This window comes from Anser anser (genome assembly GCF_964211835.1).
Source record: "Anser anser genome assembly, chromosome: 13".
Lineage (NCBI taxonomy): Eukaryota > Metazoa > Chordata > Aves > Anseriformes > Anatidae > Anser > Anser anser.
The window spans coordinates 4,941,678-4,964,158 of NC_139734.1; the positions used below are offsets into that span (position 1 = coordinate 4,941,678).

The window sequence follows — 22,481 nt, forward strand, 5'->3', positions numbered from 1 at the left end:
TTTTGTTTTCTTTTTTTTTTAATAGGGACCTCCTGGTCCACCAGGGCTACCAGGACCTAAGGTATTTTCTTTCCTTCATTGATGGTGGTGGTTGGCTTTGTTTTGTTGTTTGTTTTGGTGTTTTGTTGTTTGTTTTGGTGTTTTGTTGTTGTTATTTGTTTGGCTTTTTGTTCATTTGTGAATTCTAAGGTCTGACAAGTTTGGCTTCTTGCAGGGTAATATGGGTTTGAATTTCCAAGGACCCAAAGGTGAAAAAGTGAGTAGGTGATCATGATGATATTTTTCGTTATTACTTTCAAGATACTTATGCATGCTATTTTGGCTTGTACTGCCTGTAGCAAACTGCTGTCTTCTTGCACATTAGGGTGAACAAGGTCTTCAGGGACCTCCAGGGCCACCAGGACAAATTGGAGAACAGAAGAGACCAAATGACATTGAGTTTCAGAAAGGAGATCAGGTGAGTGGGAAACTGTACCCATCTGCAATGAATGTGATCAAGCTGCAGCCTCCTTTGGTTTGGCTCATATATACTCATGTCCTGCTCACTGTACAGAGCTTCAGTTATTTTTCCTAAAGTACAGAATGTTTCAAGTCTGAGTAGTTTTCCTTTAATAGAAGGCATGCCAGTTGCATTAGCTCAGTTACTTCTCTTACTAAAGTAACTGTCCTGCAGAACAAACTGTCTCAGAGGAAGTTCGTAGTAACAGTAAAAGCAGTTAAACTGCTCTCATTCCTTGGAACACTGAAATTGAGATTTTCAAAGCTGTGAGGATTTTGATTCCCACTAATTAACCAGCTCTGTCATCTATTGTGAAGAAGCCTTTCAAAAGTTTTAACTCAATTTCTTTTTTCTTTTGTCTTATTTTTATTATTATTTTTATTATTAGTGATGTCCTTTCTTCCTTGTGGTCTCAATAAAGTGTTTTCCCTGTTTCTGGCCTCTCAAAAGTAATATCAAGCCATATTGTGGCAGTAAACTCAAACTGTTGGTTTGATTTGTATGGGTAATCAACCATACGCCACCCGTAAGTGCCAAAACATCACTGGGACAATGCCATTTTTAATGTCACTACGTTTCTTCCTTTTATCTTCACTGGGTTCTGGGTTCAAGTTAGAGACAATCTGAACACCACCAGCAGGGTTATGGGTGCATGAATTTCATTTTTTCTTTGAAGCATCTGTGGTATGTTCAAATACCACCCTGAGTAGTAGAAGGACTAAGGTAGACATTTTGAGGCAAGAGTGGTGAGTGGCCATTTTTATGGTCTGGTTATTTTGCAAATGTCACTGTGGTAACTGAGCTCCTACATAACTTTAAACTATTAGTTTCCTCCATCTGTTTTTGGGTCAATTTCTTGCTTTCTACCTTTTCATCTTGAGAAATGTGTCTGAGAGAAGAAAGCTTTGGTGGGCAGCAATATTTTGTGTTGATGGGGTGTAGGACTCTTCTGCTGTCCTTCATCTTTATCAAAACCATTTGTTACCCTGCCTTTCAGAAGAACATTAGGCACCAGTAAGGCATTCCCTAGAGCTATCCACTGATGCACATTTGCAATGTGCAGTCATCCTAGAAAGGTCTCAGTCCCTGGTTTTGGCTCTTTTTTTTGTTACTGAATGGTAGGAGAGAGAAGGTAAAGAGCATTGCATGTCTGTATAGTTCTAGCAGGACAAGAGGTAATGTTTTGACCACCCTATAGTTGAAACAAAAATGCAGCTGATTTTAGCAGGGTCAGACTAATGCATCTGTGTCGTCAGGGATCTCTGAAGGATTAATTTTGCTGAAATTAAGTTATATAAAAGTACAAAATCAAAGCATTCTAGCTACGTTTCCATATAAAGCAATAAGACGTAGTCTGAGCACATTGTCTTTGACCAACGTTGACAATGATTTCAAGGTTTAAAGACTTATTTATATTGCAACAAAAGTTATACTTGGTAGTGTAAAATGAGCAAAAAAAATCATATTACGTTTAGGTTTCTGTGAAGCACACACAAGGTTCTGATGTGTATCTCCACCTATGACCTCTGATGACTGAAAAATCAAGTGTAAGAATGGGCTTGTATAAGTCTAGGAGCTGTGGAAGGGAAAAAAGACTGCACAAAAAGCTTTTGTTTAGGTTGATGTTGAAGAAAGATATTTTATTATCTTGTTTATAGGTGTAACAAGACAAAACGGAAACCCTAACTTTTTCACACAGTGATTTTGACGCTTTTCTGACAAGCATGCTCCTAATGGCCTCACAACTTCAGCAACTGCCAGCAATCTAATGACTGTTGCTCCTGTAATTTCAGCAGGATCTGGCATTTGTTCTATCTGTCCTTCCTTTCTTTATTCCTTCTTTTTATTATTGTATAGCAGCTGCAGACCACCAAACCAGCTGCTGCAGTGCACGCAGGAGGCATATATGTCCTAGTGGAGTGAATCATCTAAACAAACAGGATGAGCAGCTAATAAACTTTACAGTTGCACTTGACGATCTGCACAAATAAAGAATTGATGAGATCCCTTACTGGTCATAGTACTTGGAAATCTAAATGACAGAAAAAAAAATTATTTTAAAGTGTGCGTGAATATATATATGCATATGTGCGTGTATATGTATATCAACTGAGATACTAGGGAGTGGTGGAGGCTTAATCCTCTTTTTCTTTTCTCATGCTTGACAGGGTATTCCAGGTGATCCAGGCCCACCAGGACTTCCTGGGCCACAAGGCCCTCCTGTGAGTAGTTCTCTTCTAGTTCTTTTTTGTTTCATCTGTATCAGAGCTGTAAATTCATTCTACTCAGGCTTATGGGCTCAGTTTAAGATGATGTTTGTGTGTCCAGGGTCTTCCCGGTGGCATAAAAGGTGAAAAAGGTGAGCAAGGAGAACCAGGCAAAAGAGTAAGTAGTCTATTTAACCAAACGTTTATCTTTCCAATCAATGTTATCTTTGAGAATTAAACAAATGTTGAAATCAGGTGAGGCCTTCAGCCTCTGGGTAAGAAACATTTTTTTTTTTTTCCTCCCCATAACCTGGCAACCTAATATATGACCTATCTGGTTCATGGTGTAATGCTTCTAGCTCCGGATCTCTCAGGGCTTTCTGATAGAATTATCTATATGTAGATCTTAGTCTGGGGGGATGGAAAACTAATTTGAATTATGTTATCTGGTTACATGTGGAGACCTGCTTCAAAGTTGTTGGACTCCTTGGCTGAAGCAGCAGTTTTCTGTTTCCTTTTAGAGAGGGGCTTCATTCAGTTTGCTATTTACTGGGTTGCCCATGCAGCATGAGATTGCTGTATTTCTAAGCTGGTCTATGTAAACTCATTCTCAGTGGGTTTGCTTGTGAGGTGAGTCACAAAAACAAGTCTTTGAACATCGCATTAAGACCAAAAGTCCATTTGCCACTTCTCAAGTGACTACTTCTGTTTATGTACTAACTGGGGAGGGGACGAGTCAGGATAGCTGCATCTGGGGACAGCATGAATCACTTTGTTCCTGTCTAGACTCAATCCATCCTGAAATTTAAATTTCCTTGAATATCACAGCTCAGAAAAGCTGAGGAAGACTATAGAAGTGTTAAGAAATAGAATGAAAATAACATGGTTTGGACTGGCAAAGAAAAGAAAAGCTGCTACCAGTTCAAAGCATTCTGTATTCTCACTTTCATAGCTCCTGAACCTATATTGATGTCAATATAATGGGCTTCTTTGAAAACCATGACACAGGTCTTGCTCTGGTTAATTGGACAATATATAAACACTGTTTAGAAACCATACTAGTATTAGGTTTTCCAACTTCCATAGGAAATAAAGGACATGGAAGAAAAATCTCCAGTGTTCTAGATAAATTTCTTGTTAATTGCTGAGATTTCTGGGTAGGCTTTGATTTGCCTTCTCATATATACATAAGAAATTAGGCAGATTTACAAAGCCAAAATTCTCATTATATTTTGAATTGTATTTTCCAAGTTGCTTCTCTCTGCAAAAGTAATTGGGAACCACATAAATTTGCAAAGATGGGAAAGGATAAAAATCCCAAATGGATATGTCAGATGCTTTTTGCCGGAAGTTTGTTTACCAACATTTTTCTTTTTTATTGCTCTGAATGTTGCATATTTAACATGCAGTTTTGCTGTTAAGTGACTCTAAAACTGGATTTTAGAGTTTCATATTATGTTTTATGGCTGAGACACATTTCAATTTGTTTATTTTTGAGAATCAGAAATAATCACAAATATTAAAGACTTCACAGATCACATTATAGTATACTAGATCTGTCTGGTCTTGCTATCAGCTTCTCCTTGATTGAGAGTTAATCGTGTCACTATGGTGAAACTGAATCCCTAGTGTATTTCCACCAGGTGTCCCCCGTTCTTACTGCTTCTGTAATGCTAACAGCAGGCTTCTGTTTGTCTCACCCAGCGGATGGTCTGGAATAAAATGCAGCTTGCACTACTTTCATTGTAGCAATGACCAATCCATTCAGCAAAAATGTTTTTAGAATTTGCTTTGAGCAGAATAGGACTTTATATTTTTATTGATACTGTTCTTCAGAAAATTGCATTTAGTTTAAGGGATAGTTAAAATTCAAACACAGACATATTTGGTTTTAGTTTCACTGGCCACAGTGTGCTAATTTCCTAATTACATACTGTGTTCTGTTTTCCAAGTAAAGGAACTTCTCTAATGTTAAAATAAAGGGAATTATTAAATGCAAGAAATTAGTTAATTGAAGATCATTTCATGCTGTATTCACACAGCATTTCTTAGAGACTTGTCATGTTTTCGTGCCCTGTTTTTCAAAAAGAAAACCTCACTTCAGATAGCTCAGTTGATTCTACTTGGTTAGTATCTTTGAGGTATATGTCATAAGAACTGCATTCTAGAGAAAGTTTAGTTTCTTAAAAAATGGGAAGTAACTTTATTTCCACAAAAATTTTTCACTTTTGAAGCATTTTATTTCAATGCGTATTTGTCTTTGAAGGGAAAGCCTGGCAAAGATGGAGAACCTGGTCAGCCTGGTAGGGATGTGAGTACCTCATAAATTTCTAAACTCAGCGGACTACCTACAAGTTTTTTTTCTGATATGAAGAAGATCTGATTGTGATTATCTTTCTCCTTTCTTGAAGGGTTTACCTGGTGGGCCTGGAGTTAATGGTGCTCCAGGAAGAGATGGCGAAAAGGTATGCCGAGTTGTCATTATTGCTATAGTAGCTTGTAAACCTGCCATCATTTAGTTCAGTTCTGGCTGAGTAGTAATTGCATTGCCTGTGCTGCTAGAGTGTTGAGGAATATTTGCTATAATTATCTTGTATTCTAATGTGCAATGTAAAAAATGCTCTTAATTTCATTTGTAGGGTGAAAAAGGTGACACTGGTCCTCCTGGTCCCCCTGGAAGTGTAAGTTCCTGTTCCATTCTTTTCCCTCTGCATTTGGTTGACAGCGTGTCTCATCATAGTTCTGGGGTGACAGTGAGTCACATCTCCAGGTACAAACAAAAACTAACAGCACCAGCAAAGTTTTCATATGCTCACTAATAGAAATAATGATATCCTTCTTTTGAGATAGATCCTGTGCTCTAGGATTTGCAAGGCTACAAAACCAAGGGTAGACTATTACCTCAAACCAGCAGAAATTGAGGCAGCTCCACTGAAGCCTTTTCTAACCATATTGTCCTGGCAATAAAGGTACTTTCTATTGGAAGTACTTTTTGCTGTAATTTTACTAGGTAATTCAGTGGAGTGGGAAAAGCATCTTGTCATTAGTATAAGGTTCAAAGTACGTTTAACTTTTCGTCCCTTACATCTCTTTATCTTTTCAGTGACTTTTCTTGGCTTAGTAATTAACAAACTGTTTCACATGAACATGAAACATTTACAGGTCATTTCAAGACCAGGCATTGATGCAACAGTGGGACCAAAAGGTAGCAAAGGATTGCCAGGACTCCCAGGAGCCAAAGGGGAGCGTGGATTCTCTGGTAGGCCAGGCCCACCCGGCTTGCCGGGTTCTCCAGGTAGGAGTGTAAGCATTAAAATAAGTTGTATATTCAAATGTATGAATGGATATTTAGCTTCATGGTCTTTTCACATTCCTTTTGACAGAAGGACTGAGCAGAAAGTAAAGGCAAAACTATTTAGAGCTACTTCTAAATGTCCTTTGCTCATGGGGATAATATGAGGAATTCTGAACATTCGTTACCCCTGCTGTGGTGAACAAAGGATGCTAATCATCAATGCTGTCGAACATCCTAGCTTAACAGTCTTAGAGTTAATTTATGTCATATCAGTTACCCATAAGGCTCATTATGCATTGCATTGTACAGAGAAAGTACTGTGTACCAGAAGTCTGGTACCTGGCCATCAAATCTAATCTTTGCTGCAGATTGGCCAGTAACAAAGGAAGGGGTGATCTGAGTCTACAATGGAAGTGCATGATGACACCTGGATTTATCTTATATATGCACAGAGAAGAATATTATGACTGTAATGTTACAGCATGTAAATGTTTTAAATGTGGTTTTTTTTTCCATCAGTCCTTCCTTTCATATGTCTTTTTGTGTTTTTTTGGTTTGTTTTTCCTTTTTTTCTTCATAAAATGTTTGCTTAGTTGTTGAATTTCAGCTCAATTTTTCAAACAAAAATCTCTGCAAATAGAAAATGTGCATGTGTCAAACTGCACGTCAACATGTAGATTTTAATTCCATAAAAAAAAAATCATGATGTACTTACACAGAAAGACAGAGCCTTATCTGTAGCTTGCTATTCGTCATCTATCATTGTCATCCTTACAAAAAAGGTAATTTAAACCTTTGAGCTATCAAGTAACTAAGTTCTTCCCACCGTAGGGGTCACTACTGTTGGGCCTCCTGGCCCACCTGGCTTACCTGGTGAGAGAGGACAGAAGGGAGATCCAGGTTTACCTGGTGTTTCTATTCCTGGACAGCCTGGACTTGATGGACCACGGGGACCTCCAGGACCTCCAGGTCCTCCGGGACCACCTGCACCATCTGTTCCTCCTGGTGAGTGATGATCATATAGACAGCAAAGAGAAGAGAGTGAATAGCTTTGACATCCATTCTTGTTGTTGTTAATTCTTCCTCCAGAGATGTAGTTTATCAGCAGCTGAAGCCCACAAGGTTCCAAGCTATTCATATGTCCTCCAAGTCACTCCCATTGCAAATCAGGACATTTGTAGGAGAGCTCTAGCCATAAAGATGATTACAGAATTTTTGAATTCAATAGTGTGGGTTGCAGTCTGGCTTTATCATGCTTCTTTCTACCTCAGGTAGCCCTGCCTTGACTGATCAATGAGATTCAGCTAGACTGGAGGAGGATAAATCTTTTCAGGCTTGCGGGACCTTTGTGCTAACTCGCACAGTAATGACAGTTCTCCAGAGCCAGACAGATCTGGTCCAGTTGTACAAAATTAAGTATTTTTCCCAATTGATGTTAAATCCAATTTGATCCAACTAATGAAAATTACATTAAAATTTACACATAAGGCAGGAGGTAACCACTTTGCTTTCTTGAATAAACTTAGCTTTTGTGATATCATCTAATCCGTGCTTGGAGGGGCTATGGTACCAGAAGAGTCAGAGGAGTAACTTTTGACAGAATTCCAGTTTCATTTCATAAATATTCTAGTGTGTAAACCATACAAAATTAGCTTAAGAGTGGACACTTGGGGTGAAAGCTTCTAGATCATATCTGGGATGAGGGAAGTGGGAAATGGGAGATGGAATTGAGAACTGGAAGGCTGTGGTGGAGATAGGCTAACGTGGTTTGAAGAGGAATCCAATGTCTAGATGGCATTAGCATCTTAATTCCCCTCAATTTGATGACATTTTGTATGTGTGTTTTCATGATCCTAAGCTAAATGTAGTGTAGAGGTGGACATGGACAGGCTGTGGGAAGGAGGTTGTGAAACAAAGCTGTTGATTGTTGTATAATATCCACTGATTTGTTTTCTTTGGAGTTTGGATTACATAGATGGGTTTTAGTAAGCAGCCTAGTGTCTGAATTACAACAGTGTTTGGTCCGTGATCATGTGTTTATATTAGAATATACACACGCAAATACTCTAAGTACTTTTTTTTTTTTCCTGAATACATGTATTTGGTGCTGCTGTCAGTCTAACACAAACTGATGGTTAAACTTCTGCTTCTTAGGTGAAGGGTTATGTGAGCAGGGGCCACCAGGTCCTCCAGGAATTCCAGGACAACAAGGCTTTACAGGGGAGCGAGGCCAAAAAGGTGCAGTGTCATGGCTATGGCTTTTTTTTTTCTTCTCTTTTTGTTAAAGCTTGTTAAAGAATGTAGCCTGCATTAAATGAGGGTGAATAGTGTCTCTTTCCAGTAGGGTTGTGTGCAGATGTTTTACATTTCTGAGCAAGAAATCTTTTTGTTTGAGCTTAGGATAGTCTCTAGTGTAAAAGCACAGGAATCTCAAAGTGACCGAGGGTATAACCAATCTGAATGCAAGCCTAGTATGGGTCGTGATTAAAGTAAAATGGAGCTTCAGGTTTATAAGTACCTTCCAGGTAGATAGAAACTAAATATGTTTGTAACAGCAATTGCCAACTCCATGTGAGAAAGTTTTATACTTCATGAATAATTTTGACAGTTTTTATGGAAATCAACACTGAAATTGTAAATGCAACATTCATAATTTGAGTTGGTCAGTCTAGAATGAGTTTGTCTGTTTGTTCGGTAAGCAAAGAAAGACATCTTTAATGTGTATCCTTGTTTCCAAAAAGACAACCTTACAATGAGGATGCTGATATGGGTAAGTGAGAATCTTTTCCTAGCTCAACCATGGACATCTTAGATGACTTTGAGCATCTTGATTTTGTACTTTATTCAAACAGAAGTATTTTTTTTTCCTGGAGATTGTAAGGATTAATTATCCTTAATGAAGTCCTTAGATACTGCAGTGATGAATGTCATAGAAACATCATAGAATGACATGCCTGTATGTGAATGAAATTCCTAAACTTCTTGAAACCGTTCCTTCTGTGTTTTTTGGTTGTTTTTTTTTTTTTTTTTTAATTGTATATGTTTAGCCTACTGTCAAGTCAATGAGATATTCCCAATATTTATTTTGCACTCTTGGAGTTTAAAGTTTAGGATTTGGGTATATGTGTTTTAGAGTTGTAGTTTAAAGTATCAAATACCTACTTTGGAAGATGACTCTTTTGCTAAGAATCCACAGTTTCGTTCTTGATTATTGAAAGCATATTTTCTGTTCTGTTTTGTTTCATTCTGCACAGTCCTAAGTAAATTCTAATCATATCTGACTGTTGGTTCTCTGACTCCTAGCAGCCAAAAAGCTTCAGTTTGGCCTTCATGGGGGAAGCCTTCTAATATTTAAGCCATCATATAATTACGTAAATTCACTTTGAACTTGATACTACAGGCCAGTAGCAAGAAAGCAGTTGCTGTTGTGCTAGAATTTTTAATGTTTTCTAAGATGCTTAAGTATACTTTTTTAATGCAACTCTTCATAGGTGATCAAGGAGACACATGCTTCAATTGTATAGGAACCGGAATATCTGGGCCTCCTGGGGAGAGAGGACCACCGGGACCTCCAGGTAGTCCAGGTAAGGCTATGGTCTTCATTATTTTGCTTAATATATTCCATAAAGCTACCTTCATGTTTGAGTATCTATGTATAACACTAATAATTTATTGTGTATTGTGTGCAAATTCAGTTGCACAGTTGACACCTCTGATATATAGGTGGTCCATGTCCTATCTTGCCCAGCTGGGAAGTGTTATAAAGAAACAGACTGCACATATGTAAAATAAGCACTTAGTTTTGAAAATCTGGTCTTTCAAAAATAATTTATCTGATCAAAGATGGGCTTACAAGCATTCTGCCCGTTGAAGTTGTATGGCTTGACGTAGATTTAACTGAAAGAGAAAAATTAATTTCTATTGCTTGCTATTCCTGAAATGATAGAGGAGATGGAGCTTTGTAAGTGGGACATTTTTGGGCACTACTGATTTAACTTAGAGTTACAAATTTTGTTCTGCCCAAGTAAAATTAAGTTTTCCAGAAACACTTGCTAAACCTTGCCTGGTTTTAAAACAACTTAGATATTATCTTGTAGAAACAGTATGTTTGGTATTTACAGGTTCTATAGTTTTACATTTTAACTTTTTCTACACTACTCAGGTTCTCCTGGTTTTCCTGGACCAAAAGGTGAAAAGGGGCTTCCAGGATTAACTGGCCTTGTAGGGCCACCAGTAAGTGGTGCTGTTATGTTTTGTTGGGAAAACAGTATGTCATTTGTCTTATATATTTGGTAGAGCTGCATACAATAGATACAAATACTTGTCTTGTTTGAATACTTCTTTTTTGTCCCTTAGCTGGCTTGAATGCATAATTACTATATTGTACCAAGCTCAGAGGGGAGCTGAAAGGAAAACTAAGTATTTTCTTTTCCTCTCAGGGATTCCCAGGGCCCCCAGGTGCTCCTGGAAGACCTGGTCCTAAAGGAGACCCAGGGGATGTCCTGACTTCTCCAAAAATGAAAGGTGACAAAGGAGACCCTGGCTTCCCAGGACCTCCAGGTCTTCCTGGTATAGATGGTACTCCTGGACGAGATGGACTGCCAGGTCTGCCTGGCCCTAAGGGGGAACCCGTGAGTTCCATTTTATGCTGTATTTGATGGGACAAATGTTTTGGGAAGTCTTGGATGAGTTTGGGATAGTGCAGATAAGAGAATGGTAAATACATTTTTTTCTGAATGTGACTAACTCAGTAATTCTCTTCAGTATATGCTAATCTAGTGATAATGTACAGAGTAGTCCCTGCCACCCATCAGTGACTAAAAATAAGCTGAGACTTCTCTAGGATAGAGTCAGCTGGTCCCTTCTGCCATTCTCTGTATTTCACCTATATGGTGTGAGGAATTAATTAGGTTTAGACCTTATCTCTACCATGTTAATAAGATGCAGACAGCTAATGGCCTTGAGGGTTAGAAGGGTGAAAGTTGCAAAGAGTTTCAAAACAGAGCTAATGAAGCTCTTTGTTCCTCCACTAGTAAATATGTGTTCCTCTTTCTCATCTTGCTCTTCCTTTTTTTCAGGGCAGTGTTGCATTCAAAGGAGAAATGGGAATTCCAGGTGACCCAGGAATACCAGGTCTTCCTGGAGACAAAGGACTTCCTGGACCTCCTGGTTTTGGCCCACAAGGCTCACCTGGTGAAAAGGGCATCCAAGGTGTATCAGGTCGCCCAGGGCCTCCTGGAGTTCCTGGTAAGTTAGTCTCTTTGCTCTTGAACAAAAAATGTATGATCAAGTTTTTTTCCATTGGCTCTGGGTAGCTTTCAGAAGAAAATGCTGCTTTTAAGCTTCTCCCAAAGGCAGTGTAAGACCTAGCGTTTGGAAGCTCCCTTACTGAACTGAACCACAGAGTCGCAAACTGAGCAGAATTTGTATATGTTACTGTAGCCATTTGACTCGCCCTTATGCTCTGACATCTGGAGAAGCTTATCTTGATTGACTATAGTGGAAATGCACTGTAACTACTACCTGGTTTATGCTTAATTATGGTGCATCTACAACTTTTTGAAAACAAGGGTTTGCTTTGAACGAGTTTGCTTTTGTTACTTTGTTGTCAACTGTACAGGTCCTTATCAAGTTGTATTGATGTCAGCTACGGAAAATACTATTCACGTGATGGTACCTTGGAGGAAGCTAAAAAATGACCTTTCAAGAAAACTCTCTTACATAAACTGTACTTCTAAGCCTATATGGGGCTTAGGGGCAGACAGCCTACTGCCTAGTCTTTCTGGTCTTTGTAAGTTCTTTGTAAGCTTGGGATGTGGCTAGCAACTTTTCTTTCTCTTCGGAGAATTACAAAAAATAAACTCCCTTTGACTGATACATATTTCCTTTTCTCTGCTTCAGGTCCGAAAGGTGAACCTGGTCAGACTATTACAGAACCAGGAGTTCCTGGCCCCCCTGGTCCTCCAGGAAGAAACGGTGACCCAGGTCTTCCAGGTAAAGCAGCAACTAGATAACCATGGAGTTCCAGGAGCTTTTTATTCTGGCTGGCTCTTGATAACTCAGATGATTTTCTTCTTTTTACAGGGGATCCTGGTCAGCCAGGTCAGCGAGGGTTGTCAGGCATCCCAGGTGCAAAAGGAGAGCCAGGTATTCCTGGCATTGGACTTCCAGGGCCACCAGGCCCAAAAGGTATGTTTGCAGCCATGTTGCTGTATTGTAGCAGCTGAGAAAGGGGACATTGGGGGTTGTGCCTCTCCACATTGTTGTAGTTAATTCATATCTCTAGAATCCTTTTAAAAATGTTTGTCTTGAATTCATACATATTTAGACTTTCAGAAATATCAGAAAAAAAGCCTATGCTGAATTCTCATTCCTCTGTTGACTGTACTCCATTTTATGATAGCTTACATTTTTCAGTAATCCCAGGATTACTGAAATCCCAGGACTCATTATTGATAATTGATCTCCAAATGCTCTCTCAATACTGTATTGTTTCTAATGTGAATTGTTTGTAATTTTTGTTAGAGCACACAGAAAGGGAAGTGCCCTCTTCTAAGTAGAGTCCCAGAGGTCCTCTGTGGGATAAGCTGCATACTCAAAGCTTTCTCAGCCAAATGGGTACCCCCCACGTATGCCTGAGCTAACAAAAAACTATTTCTCAGATTGCTTTTCATGATCCCTGAACATTTCTGGAAGAGTTGTTCTAATGTTCTCTAGTGTCCTCTCCTCTGCTGCCCTAACCTCCATGTCACATGTAGGTTTCCCAGGAACCCCAGGCCCCCCCGGAGCTCCAGGAACTCCAGGTCGACCTGGTCTAGATGGACCGCCTGGACCACCTGGCTTCCCAGGCCAGAAGGTCTGTGCTTGCTTGTTTAATGTAAAATTTAATTTTCTTGGAAGTTTTTTTGCATTAGTGTGAAGTCAGTAGGGAGTTTTTCACCGCTTGTTGTCAGCTTTTGATGATGGGGAAGTCACATGCTCTGTTTGGAGTTTGAATGAGGGTAGGAAAATGAAATGCAACTCTTAAGACTATGGGCATTTTTTCTTTGCTGCTGTAACCTTTTTGGGAGAGGCTAAACTCAGAACCCTTCCCTTTTTAAAATGTGTTGATTCTAATCAACAGGGGGATCGTGGATTTGGAGTTCCAGGGCCACCTGGACCCCCAGGACCACCAGGCATAAAAGGAGTTCAAGGACCCAAAGGTGATCCTGGCTTCCCAGGAAACCCTGGTCTTCCAGGACGGGCAGGTTTTGATGGAACTCCAGGGCCCAAAGGTATGGTGGAGTCTTTCTGTTCTCTGTTGAACTTTTAAAACTGTAGATGAAGTGGGAGTCACATGGCAGTTAAATACAAGTAATACAATTACTTCAGGGTCCATTTTTCTAAAGCACATATCCCTGTGTAAATGGAAACTTGTGTTCTCAAAAGGAAAAAAAAAAAAGCAAGGGAGTAGATACCAGTTTGTGGGTTAGTATCTGAAAGTCTGTTATCTAGCGTCAAATATTATTATGGGGTGGGGGGGGGTAAAACTTTTCCAGTAGGATAGTTAGTTTTGATACTCTGCAAGTAGAAGCACTGTGCGTTAGCAATGCGTGAATTCCTACTGTTAATCATTATCTGTGTTACACTGCAGCGTATGTCTGGTGTGCTAGAGAGCATCTGTTGAGTTAATGGAGATTGTGATGCAAAACTATGTCTCTGTGTAGTCTAGAAATGTAAACTGCATGCAGTCCAGAGAGAGAGAGCACAAATCTCTGGCTTGCAGAAATAGCCTCTGAAGTGTGTTTTCTTTTCCTGTATCAGATCCATATTTGTTTGCACGCAAAGACAAGATTTCAAGTACCATGTGCAGGCTTCATTTTGCAACTGTAAGCAAGCATCTCTGAACTGAATTCACTAACTAAAGCATGTTCTTTTAGGTGACCCTGGACCAAGTGGACCACCAGGACTCCCAGGCCCACCGGGCATCCCTGGCATCGGAGGACAAGGTCCACCTGGACCTCCGGGACCTCCAGGTCCTGTTGGCCCACCAGGTAAAATTTACATGAATTGTACCCTCGGGTTATTTCTGGCATATAGCAAGCAGACACTTAAGGTCTCATTGAACAGATAAAGAAAAATAGCAAGTTTGTCTGTTGGTTTGGTTGTCTTGCTAGTTAAGTGGGCAAAACTTGGTGCATCATGTTTATCACCAAATTACATTCAGTCCTGCTGTTTGCATTATGTAGAGAGGTCTCAGGGGTGTAAAAGCCTGCTTTGGAGAAGACTTAGAGAGCCTCAGCGGAGATTCTAGGAAGTGTTGTGCACAGGTAGTGGTAAAATCTCTGTGAAGGTGTTTATCACAATACTGTTTAGTAGCACAATGTCAGTGCAGAGGTTTTGAGGGGACAGACAAGGAAGAAAGCTGCCCTTAGATGTCTGTGCTGTTTCTGAAGGGAAATAGATTGTATTTCATCTAAAATGAGTGCTGACTAATGAAGATAGGAACTTGTTGCATCTCTGTGCACAAAGAGTACAAGTGCTTGCACATAGTTCTATTCTCAAAGCTTATTTAGGGAAGTTCCTTGTTTCCTGCACTCAGTGAATGATCCTGCTGTGCACCAGCCCCTCATGTTGCAAATGCATGGCTGTCAACTAGTGAGAACATTCTCTGTGGACTTAAGCCCGCCTACTGCTGAAACATTTCAAAACCCATCTGGTTCTTGCCGTGCCTGTATGACTGTTTACGTTGCATGTCTGTGACATACACTTTTTGTATTTGTTTGGATGCCACTACGGGAGCTGGCATCGTTCATAATGCATGTTGAAAAAATCATGGTCAGTTGTTAAGAGCATGAATCACAGACTGGCTGGTCTTACTCAGATCTTTATGCACTGCAAGCTGAGATTCAGCAAAGTGCTTCTCTTTAAGGTAGGCAAGTGTTGGAGTAAATAGGCCCCATGGAGTTTGAGTTCTGCTCCAGTACGTAGAGTGTGGATCATACTTAAATATATTATTTCCACTAGTTTCCCAGTTGGGAAAGGAATGTGTGTGATTGCTGCATCAGTAAGCCTTGAATGTGTTGAGTGTTAAAAAACTATGGACTGAGGGAGTCTGAAAAATGTGCACAGAAGTTTCCTGAGCCATCAGGTAGGTTCTTCACCTGGCTTACTGTGCTTATTATACCTCTCCTGAACCTAAAGCTGCTTTTGAGGCTAAATGGAAACAGAGGGCAACTCAAGTGTGTGTTGCTGGGGAGAGGTATTAGTATGGTATTAGTTTGAATGTTTCATCCTATGCATGTTCTTTTATCTTCCTGTAACATCTTTTCAGGTATTGGCCAGAGCTTGATTTCATGTGATCACTGATTTATTCTGCAAAATATCAGTTTTGACAAATGCAGAATTACTAGTAGAGTCAGTGTGCTGAATTGCTTATATTTTCACTCTTCATGTTTGCACTGACCAATCATTGTGGCTACTAATGGCATGGTGGCTCTGAATTCTAGTGCATGGCTGAAGCTCCACTTGAGTAGTCCTCGTTATTTCGTTTGACAGCACAATGTGCTTTCCATTCGTATATCCCAACCCTTTCTTCTTGTCTTACAATTCTGTTTTGATTCTGCTTCTTTACACAACAGTAATGTTTCTGGGGGTCTGTTTTTCAGGTAGTTTGGAAAACTCTTGAAAGGATTTCCTTGTTCAAATTTTCCTTTCTCTGCACCACCACCTCTTCAAGTAATTTGCAGTAACTCAACAGCCTTCTTTTTCTTTTTTTTTGAATGTGTGGCAAATTCCTCTAGAACTTATTGTGTTGTCTATATTATTCCAATTGTGATATGGTCAGACTTTTGAAAACCAGAAATTCAATCAGAATGAATTTATATTTGCTAAGTATCTTTATCGTGCTAGTTACTGAGTTTGTTCTACACTTGGGGTAAATGTTATTTTGACTTTTTTTTTCAATTTGCTGATAGAGACCCATTTAAACACAACACATACAATCCCTATCCATCCTCTGGTATTGTTTTTTCTCTGCAAAATAAGCAGTTCCAGGCACATGACACCATAGTTTAATGCAGTGGTAAGCAGCTGCCAAAGGGGAGCATGCTTATAATTAACAAATACAAGTCTACAGCCTACGCAGTGAAGAAAATTTGATCTGCCTTTTTAGCATGCAAAAAGCACATCAAAACATCACTTCTAAGTTTGTTCATGCCATTGAGAATGGGGGACCCCATCTGTTAGAGCAATACTTGTGGTTATTTATGAGGTTTTGGCATAATGTCATAATCCCAGTACGTTATGCTAGGGCATGTAACATGCAATATACCATCTCTGCAAGTAAAAAGATGTACATTTGAATAATAGAAGACTGGGAAACCAAAACAAAACAAAGAAAAAACATATTTAGTGTTTTGTGTGTGTGTAGAAGCATCTTTTTGAAAATCCCTATTTGAAGGGTTTTACAGGCATACAATGGAGATCACCAAGAAGCTAACTGGTAGGATGTACTCTGCTGTTCAAAAGGTGTCCAAGCCAATGTCTGCTACAATTTCATGTAAGAGTTCAGAAGAATCTTGTTTCCCGGTTGTGAAGAGAGAGCTAGAAAAGGAGAGGGAGTAATCCAATTTTTCAAAGAATGTTTCATCAATATTTGAAAATAGCTCATTTGGTTTTTTGTTTCTGTGTACAATGGTGGCTGTGCTTTGAACAAGACCCCCAAGTTTCCTTACAGTCTGGTTTCTCTTACTGCATTAGTGTCATATTCTTTGTACTTTTGTATTTTTGTTTTCGGTAACTTTAGGGTAGTGTTTTAGTTTTTGTTTGCCTTTTTTTTTCTAATCTGTATATGCTTTATTTTGTTTCCTAACTTAACGACTATTACAACTCCTTATTGCTACCTGTCTCAACTTCCTGATGAGCTCTAACTCGTTGGCTTTTGAACCTCAGGTTCCCCAGGTACTGTGGTTTCTTTACCAAAGCCTTTTCTTAGCTTCAGATTTAAGAAAAATCAATTTTTGTCTGCTACCTTTCAAGAATGAATACCATCACTGATACAGTGCACTGGAGGGAAGCAAGCTTCCCACTTGCTTCAGCAGCATCTTGAGCTCAGTATCTTTAGTATTAAACAATGTTGAGCATGTTTTGATAATTCATATTTTTCACTCAGATAAATGTAATGCAATGCAGAATGCTAGCCTTCAAAAATATTGAGCTGATGTTGTCTTAGAATGCTATAAAATGGAATCATTAATGGAAACATAAGAATCTCTCTATACTTAATGACAAAATACAAACCAGACTAATCAATCTTGGCTTCTTATTTTATTAACCAGACTTAAATGGTTAATGAAGAAAGTTGTTCTTTTCCTTTTGAGAATTTATTCAACTGCACTTGCTACAGTTTGGTAAAATTTTAGTAACGCTTCTCTTCAAGAGAAGCTTCAGGAGAACATGTCCTTTAATGCCTGGAACATAATTAAAAAATAAATGGTTTCAGAAGAATTGCAAGATTTTCATCAGTGCTAGGAATGTACTGCAGATAAAACTTGTCTGTTTGTACAGTACCATGTCCAGAGAGAGAGAGATTTCAGCTTTGCCTTAATTTTTGCTAAAAGATTGTGTTTTAACAATGTTGTCTAGGGTTGCAAGGCGTTCCAGGTGAGAAAGGAGATCCAGGTCCTCCAGGCTTCGATGTTCCTGGTCCTCCAGGTGACCAAGGAACCCCAGGCTATCCAGGGCCCCCTGGTCTCCCAGGACCTCAGGGTTCACCTGGACCACCGGGCCGGGATGGCATTCCTGGATTTCCAGGTGAGTTCCCATTTTTTACCTGTGGACAAAAACCAAAGTCTAGTTATAGGTGGATGTTCTTTATGCTTGGACATGTCAGCTTAGAGAGCTTCAGTGTTTATTCTATTCACTTAAAGTTGGATACATGAACTATTAAATTTCATAGTTGCTTTTTTTAATTATAATTTCTTGCATTAAAATCCTTGTCACCTTTCCACTCTTCTCTCTAACTTGATACATATATTCTCCATGTTATTGTTTCATAACTTTCAAATATGACTTGATGATCATCTTCAGTATAACAACTTCCTAGTTTATTTTGTGATAGTTTTCCAGTTAATGCTACAATTTAAAATTCAAATTTGTTTAAAGGAAGTTATGAGAAATGCTATCAATTGGATCCAGTACATAGTTTTAAATACTCATTTCCTTATTCTTTGTGTTAATGTTTTCAGTTATAGCAGTCTGTTTCTCCCTCTGGACGGGAAATCTCAAAATTGAGTTTTGAGAATCTGTCTTTGGATAAAGGGGTCATATAAAAGGTTCTAAAAGTACTGTATTTGTAGTTGTCTTTTTGGCTTTCAATAAATTCAAGTTTGCTTTCAAGCAAGTATTTATTTTTCCAAACCAGGGGACTAAACTTATTGGAGGTATAAATATGCTTTTTACTGAAATGATCACTGTGCTGCTGATTTTCTTCCCAGGACTTAACTGTGGAAAAATTGGTAACGTTTTTGAGTATTCTTTCTGATTTAGATCAATGAAGAATTGAGTGTTTATAATTTCCTTAAAACATAGTTCAGGCTCTATATGCCTGTTTAATAATAGCATAATGATGCAGAATGACAATGGTGATTCAATGTGTTCAGGTGCCAAAGGTGAGATGGGTGTCATGGGAGCCCCTGGGCCTCCAGGGCCCCCAGGAACTCCTGGAAGAAATGGCCTTCCTGGCTCAAAAGGTAATGTTTGTTTTATTTTTACACTGAAGAGAATGCAGAATGTCCTATGTGGAAAAAAGCTTCATAATGCTAATATCTACAGTTAATTACCGGGATCCACAGGCACTATCTTCTCAACAGTACTGATGTTCAGAATTGCTTTGCAGTTTTAACCCATAGCATTAAGTCACTTTTTTTTTTTTTAATTGATGTCATGCAATGTTAGCTATTTTAAAAATATTATCTTTGGATTGATGGTGCCCGAGTAGAGCAATATTTCTGAAATACGTTGTAAAGTTTGCTCAAGCAGCAGAAAGAAGAAAATTGATAGCTTTTGGTTATGGAGTTATTCCCAATCAGGTCTGTAAGCATCACAGAGAAGTGTGTTCTAGCTACATTCTTCCAACCCACTTTTTGGAGATGAATTTTGGAGGAGTGTGGTTAAAAAAAAAAAAAAAGTCATCTCCGCAGAACAAGGGGGCTGTGAATCCAAAGCTGCTGTAGCCATTGCAACTCCTCTGTTCTATTGGTACAGCGTGGTGGACCTCTTGGAGCTCTCTCAATGAGGGTCACACACAGCTGTTTCCTCTGGGCTGTCCAGAGCTGACAGACTGCCTTCCTGCAGCATACAGACATCCCTACACACTCCACCTACAGTTGTTCCAAGGCTTGAGATGCTGTGGAGAACCCTGCATAAACTGACCGATCGTTCAGTGGGTTCAAACTTCATGAATAAATCACGGCCAACCTATGTAAGAAAAAGGATTAGAAATATATTAATCTACCTTATGGACTGTATTGTTCCCTTTTGTTGTCTTACCTCCTTTAGGTAATAATGGATTACCTGGCCCACCTGGGCCTCCTGGACCAGTAGGACAGAAAGGCATCAAAGGTGAAGCAGGCCTGCCAGGTCCACCTGGAAAAATTGATCCAAAACAACTAGGAGCAAAAGGAGAAAAAGGCGAGCCAGGTGTTCCAGGTACAGAATTTGGGTCTGGGGAAGTGGTTTGTCCTGTAGAGATAAGTGACCTGTACCTAAATCCATTGCAGTTCATTCTTTCTTACAGAACAAAAACTCAGAACAGGGAGGTGGAATAAGGTTTTCTTAATTTAGGCTGTCCTTTTAAGGGGTTCTATGACCAAGGTACTCTGTGTAGGCACTAAAGGACTCTCACCAGGATTAGGATTGAGTCTTCTAGATATTATTCTGAAGCACAATGAGAGATCATTGTCAGGGCTGCTGTGCTAGCTGCATTCCTGCTGTCTCTTAGGCCACTGGGGCTTTGCCTTGTAGGATGGACTTGCAGAGGTCATCTGCTCATGCACCACCTCCAAATTCTCCCTTTGGGTGTCTCTGTAAACTCACCCTCAGCTGAGCAGAATGTCATCTCTGTGTGTGTCACCTCAGGATGCTGGTTAAGCCTGGAAGGTTTTCTGAGTTCACTCAAGTCTGTTTTCCCTCTAGTTTGTGTTTCCACTCCCCCTCCCTTATCCCCCCAAGTGTTCTGATGTCTCCTTTGGACTCTAATTTTGTCTTGAGAAGAGTAAAAATATTCTACCCTTGAGAGAACCAGAATGCCTTTCTCTAATGTTGGCCCAGCCATGATTATGCTAATTTATCTATTGTATTAATTTCTGCAAAGCCTAGGTAAGCTCCTAAGACACCTGCCTTTTTATTTTTTCTCTGTTAAGTGAGAGCTGTAGAGGGCAGACTTAACTATGCCTTCAGGGCAGTGCAAATTTATTGTATGAGATTAAAACCACATGATATCTGTGAAAATCTGCCAAAATACTTGTGTTACATTTTGCAACAGCTCAATCCCAAAGTGCTTTTGGTGTAGTAATGTAATTAAACATGTATATAAATAATCCGAATGAATATACAGAGGTTAGCATGGAGTCTGCTCATCCAAAAAGAGTCCCTTCTGAGTGAATTGTATTAGCATTAGTCAAAAAGTTGCTTTTTCCCCTACTTACAGAATATTACTTCCATTTTGTAGTCATTTTACACTTTCCAGAAAGAGTATGTTTTTGTTCTGTGATACTTCTCCTTGCCAGAACTAGGAGGAATTATGTTTAATGAAGAAAAATCCCTATTTGGATATTTATTCACACATGTAAATATCTGATCATCTAGCAGAAAAGCAAATATACTGTAGAAGTAGTAATAATAATAATGAAATATATGTTTTTATTTAAGGTATTCCTGGTCTATCAGGGCAGAAAGGTTATCAAGGTCTCCAAGGCGACCCAGGACCACCAGGACTTAGTGGTCCCCCAGGTGCACCAGGGTTGCCGGGTAAGTAAACCAGGTCTCAGATAGTTTTGCTATGTAAAAACATTTCATACATTTTTGTACTATGAGATTGGGATGTTAATCCAGGCATATCTAAGCAAAGCATAAGGATTTACACTTAAAGCTGCAGCACAGTTTTGGGCTATAAAAATCATTATCCAAACAGCATGCTTTTGAGCTCTTTCCTCCTGAAAGACATTAGGACTACCTGTAGGATGAGTGGATAAGTGCTTGTTGCTTGAATAAGCAACGTGACTGCGGGATTTGCCAACAGGACGTGCGTGTTCTTTTTACCTTCATTTCTTACATTGTTAATCATTATACTTGCACTTTGCAAATGGCCAATTGAGTGTATTTTGAAGGCTGTCTGGATGTCGTATCTTTGCTTTCAAGAATTGCAGGGATCAAGAAAACAAATTCTGTCTTGCAGTGCTTTTTCCTACAGCTATCACACATGATCTGAAATCTTGAATCTTTCCTCACTATGTCTGATGTAGGTCTTGCTCTAAATACCTTGCTGGGCTTTGGGAGCGTTTTTTTTTACCATCCGGGACTCAAACTAGTTAGAGCATTGTAGGTCACATTTAATTTCCTGATAAAAGCTCCTGAATACCTATTGCAAATGAAGAAGAGATAATGTGTTCATTCTGCAAAACAATTCACAGGAGACCAAGTCACACTGGTACTAAATTATTTCAGATGGTTACTAAATCATTGACTGAGATTTGACCCATTTCATCAGACTAATCTTCAGAGTAGAGAAGAAGTTGTCCTGTCCTGGCACAGAACTGAAGAAGTTTAAAATTTCACTACAAATGGAGAAAAAGCATGTAGAAGAAGTTTGAGGCCTAAACCAACTCAAAATCCATTGCCTTTGTAATTAGATAGCAGGCATATTTGTATGACAGCACATAAATATCAGAAATTTTTAATTATTGTCATTAATTAACTAAACCCACAACTTTCCTAGGCATCAAAGGAGACACGGGGCTTCCTGGGCAGCCAGGACCGACAGGACCTCCAGGGTTAAAAGGTGCCATGGGAGAGATGGGCCTTCCAGGTTAGTTACCAGTCTTGTATTTTACGCCATCTTGGCTAGTGCTTTTCATTTATATGATACAAAGGTGGACCTGCTTGTGTGCAGTACCTAATAACAAACTTGAATAGGAATGCACATGAGGAATATAAAAGTCCTATGTACACATTGTTAAAGTAGTACATAAGAAATCGGAAATACCCATTAAAACAGAAAATTCAAATAGCTCATATATTGTAAACGTGTATTATTTTAAAGTGCTTGCAAAAGTAGAAGCAGATTTATCTACATCTTGTAATTTTCATCTTCTGATTTCTCACACTCCATTCTATGAAACAGTTCAGGAAAAAATTGATAAACCCAGCTTTTGGTAGAGAGATATCAGATAGAATGATAAAAGGGGAAGGACAAAGTGAATTCATTTCTTTAGAAAGGCTG

General features: G+C 39.2%; 1 protein-coding gene across 2 annotated transcripts in view; it reads left to right on the forward strand.

Annotated features, from left to right (window-relative positions):
- COL4A5 (collagen type IV alpha 5 chain) overlaps positions 1 to 22,481 on the forward strand; it is an 83,158-nt gene that overhangs the window by 39,844 nt on the left and 20,833 nt on the right. For both annotated transcript variants that reach the window (XM_083797340.1, XM_083797339.1), the window contains exons 11-35: positions 26 to 61; positions 215 to 256; positions 365 to 457; positions 2,668 to 2,721; positions 2,828 to 2,884; positions 4,973 to 5,017; positions 5,118 to 5,171; positions 5,346 to 5,387; positions 5,869 to 6,001; positions 6,833 to 7,006; positions 8,156 to 8,239; positions 9,493 to 9,585; positions 10,164 to 10,234; positions 10,441 to 10,632; positions 11,080 to 11,248; positions 11,903 to 11,995; positions 12,086 to 12,190; positions 12,760 to 12,857; positions 13,125 to 13,275; positions 13,921 to 14,034; positions 17,627 to 17,794; positions 18,643 to 18,732; positions 19,541 to 19,690; positions 20,912 to 21,010; positions 21,978 to 22,067. In XM_083797340.1, the coding sequence (XP_083653466.1) occupies positions 26 to 61; positions 215 to 256; positions 365 to 457; positions 2,668 to 2,721; positions 2,828 to 2,884; positions 4,973 to 5,017; positions 5,118 to 5,171; positions 5,346 to 5,387; positions 5,869 to 6,001; positions 6,833 to 7,006; positions 8,156 to 8,239; positions 9,493 to 9,585; positions 10,164 to 10,234; positions 10,441 to 10,632; positions 11,080 to 11,248; positions 11,903 to 11,995; positions 12,086 to 12,190; positions 12,760 to 12,857; positions 13,125 to 13,275; positions 13,921 to 14,034; positions 17,627 to 17,794; positions 18,643 to 18,732; positions 19,541 to 19,690; positions 20,912 to 21,010; positions 21,978 to 22,067 (2,497 nt within the window). The remainder of the gene's footprint in view (positions 1 to 25; positions 62 to 214; positions 257 to 364; positions 458 to 2,667; positions 2,722 to 2,827; positions 2,885 to 4,972; positions 5,018 to 5,117; positions 5,172 to 5,345; positions 5,388 to 5,868; positions 6,002 to 6,832; positions 7,007 to 8,155; positions 8,240 to 9,492; positions 9,586 to 10,163; positions 10,235 to 10,440; positions 10,633 to 11,079; positions 11,249 to 11,902; positions 11,996 to 12,085; positions 12,191 to 12,759; positions 12,858 to 13,124; positions 13,276 to 13,920; positions 14,035 to 17,626; positions 17,795 to 18,642; positions 18,733 to 19,540; positions 19,691 to 20,911; positions 21,011 to 21,977; positions 22,068 to 22,481) is intronic.